The 8393-nt window shown below is 40.5% G+C and overlaps 1 protein-coding gene across 2 annotated transcripts in view; it reads right to left on the bottom strand.

Annotated features, from left to right (window-relative positions):
- Positions 1-8393, bottom strand: part of fbxl13 (F-box and leucine-rich repeat protein 13) — a 115261-nt gene that overhangs the window by 2279 nt on the left and 104589 nt on the right. The window contains exons 19-20 of one of the 2 annotated variants that reach the window (XM_002933102.5): positions 1661-1795; positions 1224-1387 (exon numbers count right to left, since the gene is read on the bottom strand). In XM_002933102.5, coding sequence (XP_002933148.2) covers positions 1224-1387; positions 1661-1795 — 299 coding nt within the window. The remainder of the gene's footprint in view (positions 1-1223; positions 1388-1660; positions 1796-8393) is intronic. The other variant, XM_031899022.1, reaches the window with a different exon arrangement.

Here is an 8393-nt window from a genome sequence, read left to right as displayed (position 1 = left end):
CTGAATTTTCGGCAAGCATTTTTCCGCTTGCCGAAAAAAATCAGCCCTACGCCTGGTGTGGCATCAGCCTTACAGGCTTCTATCGTTACTTTCAGAGAACGGCGCCACCATCGCTTTGTTACCTCTTTCTACCCAGCACCCCGCTTGCCTCTCCCCCTACCTGCCGCTGTGTCTCATGCTGCGGTTGCCAACTGGACGCTAAGGGAGAGCCTCCTGTTTGTGCGCATGCGCTGCCTACAGTCCCGAGTCGCCAAGTCTGGGGAGGAGCGATGCATTATGGGAATCTTCTCTACCCAGCTCAGCGTTTTTTCTAACTGTTTGGCTTCTGATCCTCTGAACAGGAGAAATATGGGGAGACTTAAGGGCACTATTGAGACAACTGAAGCTATGCCTGCATTAAAGATTAACTCTTTATTAGCCTTTCCTTCTCCTTTAAGTTTAATGACTGTCCCTATCGCTAACTGCTACATAATATTGCAGAGGAGTGTAGCCGTCTACCTGCCCAACATCTTCTTACTGACTGAAGAGACTTCTGGTCTTACTGCCGACACCTAACCTGCTTGCACATGCACAGTTGAAGTGGGTTTCCTGCTACCTCCAACTGCGCATGCGCAAGCAGGTTAGGTGTTGGCGGTGGTACGCGGCTGCGCTTCTCTGCATTTTTTAGTTAGTTAGTGGGGAGAGGTGAGGGCGGTCTAGGCAGTGATAATTATGGGTGCTTTTTGTGCCCGGGGGGGGGTATAGTTCTCCTTTAAATTTGTCCAGCTGCAGGTTAAAAACTAAAAGAAATCATCTTATTGGTTGCCTTAAGTTACGGCCCAGAGGCAAATTTGCTCTGTTTATAAATGACCCCCGGATTATTTCAACTTTGTGCTTTTACATTATGTACTGAAATGTGCTGATGTGCACTTTATGGGGTACTGTCTCTTTAAGTTCCATTAAAAGCCACTGCTTTGGCCTTCTTATGTGTAACAGTATAGACATTCTGGGCATTACACTTGTTCGGCTTATATTGGGAAGCACAATTTCATGGAAAAAACTTGGCTGCTGACAGAAACGGATTAAGAATTCATTCCTATTCCAACTGCATGTTAGATTCACTGCACACTTATAGCTACCAGAAAATGTCATTCGACAACAGGAACCGGCTCATATTAATTTATCCTCTATGGAGATGATGCAAAGGTTCTTCCATTAAATAACAGCATTGTGTCACATCTTACTTGGTAATACTCTTGCAGTATAATATTTTCAAGATATGAAGTTGTTTACATCCCTTCCGCAGGCACTTTAATGTTCTGTCGCTAAGATTGACACATCCAGAGATATCCAAGACATGGAGATAAGAGCACACTCCAGAGAGATACTGAATGCTCAAGTCAGTCACCTGCACAACATAATAAACATTGTTACACAACAGGTAGTGTGCGGCATATAGAAATGTATCATACCTACATGCCATAGATTCAGGTTTTACGTTGATCTCTGCAGTGATGTGTTTGCCAGACAAGAAAGATCAATGACAACTGGCACAGATGTAGGATAATATAGTGGACACAATGGACAGTATGCATTAACTGTCCTTTAGCAGCAACCATAGAGTTCTATCTAAAGCTGATTGCAGTGTACAGTATGTAGCCTCACAGAAGCTGAACTATACCTTTGGGCATCCAGCAATGTTGACTGACGTAAGCAACTTGCAGCAAAATGCCACCGTTTTTACTGTGTTATTTGTCACTTGCGAACAGTGGGACAGGTCAAGCTGCTCCAGGTCACGGGATTGCTGGCAGAATTTCTGTTGAATAAATGTCATGTTTTACTAAATATATTATGGAAGCAACTGAAAAGCACTGTTCAGTAGGAATTTACCTTAATGGAGGGCACTGTCTATTATGGCACAAGCAATGGAGAACCATAGATTGTGTTGCTGTTTCTGGAGTATGTTATTTGTGGCTTTGTCCTGGGGTAGTAAGGATGGTTAGGCCAGGCTGGCTATGGCACTTCATGCACTACCAAAACTGCAAGCTTAACCATATTTTACTGAACTCATAGTTAATAAAAGGAAATGTATTTCAGGTTCATATTTCCATTATAAAAAAATAAATTGGTGAAAATTTTCAGTGGTGACAGTTTCAGGTACTGTGGCCATTTAATTCCTACAATCTTAAACTAGATGTTAAAATAAAGAAGTGAGATATCCTTATAAAAAATGACCCCAGTTTTTTTTTTTTTTTTTTTTTTAACTGATGCCTAAGGTGTGATCACAGTAATTGTATCTGCCCAGTAGCAAAAAAAAGTTCTCATAGCAACAAACTACATTTCAGTACAAATGTTTTATAACATGTTAGAAAAGTATATAACTGACAAGGACAGCTGATATTTTCTTAGGGGAAATCTAGCAATTACTGTGTATTCACTATTAGAATAATGTCTTATGAAACAGTAATAACTTAGATACCAGCTTGGTCACTACTTTAAGTCTGGACTTAAATCCTCTGTGTTCTATGGATTTCCTTTCTCAAAAACAACATTTTCTCCTACATAATGAGTCATTTTTTTCTTCTTAGGTCCCAACCCTATGCATTACATAAAAACATGCATTTTGTATTATATTAACATGTATTTTATCATCAAATGACAAGGGTTTAATGTGTACCCTTCTGTACTGTAGCGAGTGTCCAACAGATCCAGTGCAAAATCCTAATGCTTCCACATACAACTGCTTTTAACACTGCTTTTAGTGATCACACTCTCCAGTTTATCTAATTAACATTGCCCCTGTTAATATGCCTGGGACATCTCTTCCAAATGATTTCTTCCATTACTTTTACATTTGCATTCACAACATATTTGCACCCTAATAATAGTCCCCAAACTTCATAATGTAATATGAACAGTTATCTGATTTACTGTACATTTACAGCAGAATATGACTATCTGGCTATGAGCTATTGACATGGCCTAAAATTACACAAAGCTTTACAGAGGAAAAAACCCACAAATACACAGCTGTGTGCTGTCATGCAGCAACTGATATGCGCACAGTTGAAATTTTACTAAAATAAAAATAGTTCACACTTGTCTCACACTGAAATAGAAATGACTAATTTTTAAATCCTAAAAGAGAACCAAGTAGAAGGCTAGGCAAAAGCCTGTGCAAACAGTGAAATATTTCAGTTTAATACAGTATATGGAATAGGGGCATTTATTTGGGGTTATAGGCATCTTGCCATGCAGTACAGAAGCTGTCTCTGTCTCATTGGTCACTCACTGCAAGTCCCCAGCATTTCAGCACCTTAGTGCCATTAATTACATATTCAAGCATATTTAAAAAGCTTATGATATTATATATACAGGTATGGAACCTATTATGCACAATGCTCGGGACTTCGGGTTTTCCAGATAAAGGGGTATTTCCATAATTTGGATCTGCATAAACCCAATAGGATTGTTTTGCCACCAATAAGGACTAATTATATCTTAGTTGGGATCAAGTACAAGGTACTGTTTTATTATTACAGAGAAAAAGAAATTCCTTTTTAACAATTGGAATAATTGGCATATGATGGTTTCTATGGAAGATGGCCTTCTCATAATTCTGACCTTTATGGATACCTATAAATAATTCACAATTTTTAAAAAAAAATTTTTATTAAAAAACAACACTTAAAGGAGACATATTGGATAAATGGGAAAACCCTAATTTTGTAGGCAATTATGAATAATATCCGGTGCTGGTTTCCCTTTGGGCTAAACATTAATCCTGTCTGTAACAATGGCCCCTTTATTGGAGCTCCCTATAGATCCTATCTCTTCTCTGTCAGAGTTTGAAATGGAGAGTGGGCGTGTCCTAACGGTCCCTGCCAGAAGCACAGTAGGAGGGGGAGAGCCAATCACAGCCCTGCAGTCACACAAGCACAGACAGGCTTCAGTTCCCTATCAGGTCAGCCTAGCTGCTGATTGGTTCCTATCCTACAGTGCAGGGTACGGAGGGCCGCCGGCTCCCCAGCTCATCCAGAGAATTCAGCCAGCAGGAAGTGGAACAGATGGGCGGGGCTAGTGGGGGTTTTTGTGGAATTTCTCAATAAATCAGTCAGAAACACAACTTTTTAAGCACAATCCTTCTATATCTACAGGAGTATAATTCCCTGGCACATTCATAATTTTTATAGGATATGTCTCCTTTAAGTATTATCTTATAAAGATTCTGATGCCTATGGGTCTAGGAAGGGAATTCATAAGATGTCAACTGGACATTAATCATTTCATTTGAAATATCCTCCAATTTTAGATAGGGTTGCACCAAATCCCAGATTCAGGCCAAATCCAGGCTTTTTTTGAAGGATTCGGTTTCTGCTGAATCCACGGTCCCGGCTGAACTGAATCCTAATTAGCATAAGTTAGCATATGATAATTAACATTCGGAAAGGGTTAAATGGTCAGGGGAAAATTTTTAACCCCTTCTGATCTTAATTAACATATGCTAATTAGAATTCGGTTCGGAATTCGGCACAATCCGTCAGGGTGGGTTCGGCCGAATCCAAAAAAGTGGGTTCAGTAAATCTTTTAGATGATCTTCTGGACAAACAACTGCCAACTTACCCAGGGCAAGGTGTCCCAGAAAGCTTAGCCTGATATCAGAACACAAGATGCTGAAAGAAGTCTTTAAAAACCATAAAATGTAATCATGGGACCCGCAGACAGCAATTATCACTATCAGGGCCGGAACAAGGATTAGGCAGAAGAGGCACGTGCTGGGGGAGCTAGGCACAAACCTCTCCTTTTGCCTACCCCTAATTCCGGGCCCTTTTATCCCTCCCACAGTGGTATACCTCACCCCCGTGTTTGCATGTACGCACACAGGGGGCGCTGGGTGAGGAAGCCCAGCACTGACCACTATTGATGTGAAAGTGCAAGATGCTTTAAAAATTAGGCCTATGTGAGAGATTAGCTAGAAGAAAAACCTTTGCTGGCCAGAAAGAACATCAAGATAAGAATTCTGGAATAATGTGCTTTAGACAGACCAAGACAAAGAGTTATTTGGCCACACATAGAAGGCGTGTTTGGCAAAAACTGAAAAACCTTTAACCAGAATAACCTGATACTAAGTGGGTGATTTATTAAAACTATTTTTCTTTCCCCGAAAGTCATTGCAGCATTGGTCTCAAAAAAAGTTGAATTAAATGGATCCAACTATCATACCATCAACCAAAGGCCTGCATAAAAGTAAATGGCATACTCTAACCCCTCTTTACCCTATTTAGAGGGAAGCTCTAGAAATGACCCTTTAACTTGTTACTGTAATGGAAAAATACCCCTTTTCACAGATGATCTGCTTGTTTACTTGTTTGACCCAGTAGACTCGCTACATAACCTACTCCAATCAGTGAATACCTTTGGTTTCTTCTCGGGTTCAAAGATAAACAGGGAGAAGTCCACCCTCTACCTCCATTCCCACTACCCAAACTGCCAGTACCACTGCATTGGGCAAACACTTTCCAATACTGGGGAATCACAATTGGCCCCAAACTAGATCACTATATATCCTTAAACCTAGAACCCGTGCTCAGGACCATGATATCAGACCTGACCTACTGGACTAAATTGCCACTGACACTTTTGAGTAGGATTAATCGATTTAAAATTAAATATCCCGGTTCCCGTACCTCCTTTACAATGGCCTGATATGGAAACCTAAGAGTTTTTTTAAGAGAGTAAACCTTCTTCTATTTCTGTGGAACAATGAAAAGCCCAGGATGGCATGGGTGAAACTAACAGCCCCATATGAACTAGGTGGCCTAGCACATCTCAACCTATATTTTTACTTCGTAGCTGCACAACTGTATTTTCTTCAGTGGTGTTTTGTCCTGGAACTATACAACCCCTACATGCTTCCTCAGGCTTTAATTCTAGGATCCATAGCCAGACTCCATAATTTTCCATACAAGCAATTAAGAGACCCACCAAATATACCAACCAAATACCAACCACTCTTATTACCCCCCTCAGGGCCTGGAATGTAGCACAAAAACTCCCTAAATGCCCACCACCATGACTGTCCCTTAGACTCCCTCTATGGGGCTACTCATACCTACCTTACCGGTGTAATCTTCAAGATTTTGTAATCTGGCCAAAACTAGGCATTAAATATCTGGGTGACCTGTTGTGCACTGCCACCTTTCCCACTTATGCAGCACTGGCCCAAAACTGTCAAGATCAACAAATATTCTACTCTATCAGAGAACTTGCCATGTTCTGCGACTTCTGGCTGGTTTGTGTCCTGTTTGGCGAGTGGCTGCACGCACGTGCACTGGTGTTCTGCTCCCCATGGTGCAATATGGGCACGTGAAAAGTTGTGTGCACGCTGCACCAATTCTAACACACTCTGCGGTGGTTCTGATGCAAGCTGCGCCAGTTCTAATGCACGCAAAATCCGTTTAAGGGTGCCAGGCCCAGCAATTACTTGCTAAGTGATCTTTCAGCTGACCTGCTTCTTCATTTGATCATCTGGTTCTGGATCATCCTGCCTGTTCGGACCTCGCCTCTGCCATCTGATTTCGCCTGTTTAAATACTGTCTGCTTGTTGCCAACCAATTGCCTGTTTGACCTCTTTTCTTCGCTGCCTCGTTGACCACAAGACAGCCTGACAATCTGGCCTTCCTGCCTTTTCTACTATTTTACCTCTGTTTCCATCTTCAGGGGCTTAAGCATTGGAAGCTGTAGGGAAGTGTCCCTTCCCTCATCTGGCCTCTGCTTCGCATCTGTGAAAAGCTCAAAGATTCCTTCTGTTCCAAATTTATCTCACTTACTCCAAAATTAACAAAACTCACCATAGAAGAATCTCTCCACTTATTAGAGCCTAAAAAGTTGATATCAACACTCTACAGGATCCTTATAACTGCAGGCCCCCAGATCCTTTAAGCAGGCAAAAATCAAATGGCAACATTCCATCCCTAAATTAACTATCCCTAAATTAACTAAGGGGGACTGGGAATAAGCCACAGAAAACTGCTAAGGCTTCCTCATCTCCTCTTGAGATAGATTAGTACAATTTAGAATTATTCACCAAACTTACATTACCCCTAAAAAACATTAAGTCAATGGCACATAAACCAGATGATACCTTTCCACGATGTAAAATGCAAGCAGCTGACTTCTTTCACAAGATATGGACATGCCCATCAATCTCAATAGATTGGTCCAATGTAGTGGAATTCCTAACTGGCAGCCTAGACTTCCCACAAATAAGTATGCATCCTAGGTATTCTAGATGACTGCCCCCCATTACAACATGCCAGAATTACATTTGGAACAGTGCTGTTCTATGAAAAAAATATATATTTAGCACTGCACTGAATGGAACCACCTTCCAACTGTACAAACTTCGATACAACTGACTAACAAGGCCATTCCTATGATAAAGTTAACTGCAAAAGCTGGGGTACATTAGAAAGGTTCCACAAAATATGGCACCCTTGGTGTGACTTGAAACCGTCCTTTCAGTTATGGTTTCAGCAATGTTTGTTATATATATGTCTTTGATATCAGGGTGCCATAATACCAATACATTTCTCTACCTATTCCTGCTCACAGCCTTAGGTAAGGGCCATTGCTTAATTTGTAACTGACCTGGCAATCCCATAACATATTAACTGGCTATGTTTTTAATTTTCTTCTTGTTTGTTTTGTTAAAAGCAAATTTAAAAAAAATCACTTTAAAAAAAAAAAAAAACTTTTTTTCAGATTTATATTTCTTTAAAACCACAAAAAAAAAACTTGTTTCCACAAATCGAGTTTATCAAAAGATCTGAACTGAGAAAGCATGAACAAAAAAAAAGTCACGAAAACTGCAACTTTTTTTACTTGTTGCACGATAACTTTTTCATATTGCCGCACAAAAGACAGCATCAAAAAACCCGAAAACCAAGTAGTAGAGACATCTTCCAGCTGTAAATGGGACATCTGCCAACGACATCTACATGATCTTGACAGATGTATTTTCACGGAATTGTCACAGTTTTGTTGTATAATAAATCACAGAAAAGTTTGCAATTTTTTACACGAGACGTTTTCGCCAATAAAAAATCCAACCCCAAAAAAGACATGGCTTAGTAAATGCCCCCTTAGCTGAAAAGCATGGTGGTAGGAATATTATGGTTTAGGGCTGCTTTGCTACATCAAGGCCTCTGCAGCTCACCATCTGAGATTCCACTATAAGTTCCTGACTGCATCAGAGCGTGCTTAAGGGTAACTTGAGACCATCTTTAAAAAGATTGAAGCTCCACTGAGTGGACCTTATGGCAACAACCTTAAACATTCACATTCCAATATATTCACCAAAGGATGGCTAAAAACAAAAAATGGTCAAAGCCTGGATCTAAATCCTACCAAGA

Source organism: Xenopus tropicalis, chromosome 3 (genome assembly GCF_000004195.4).
Source record: "Xenopus tropicalis strain Nigerian chromosome 3, UCB_Xtro_10.0, whole genome shotgun sequence".
Taxonomy (NCBI): domain Eukaryota; kingdom Metazoa; phylum Chordata; class Amphibia; order Anura; family Pipidae; genus Xenopus; species Xenopus tropicalis.
The sequence above is the reverse complement of the archived record's forward strand: the minus strand, read 5'-3'. Positions and strand labels throughout refer to the sequence as shown.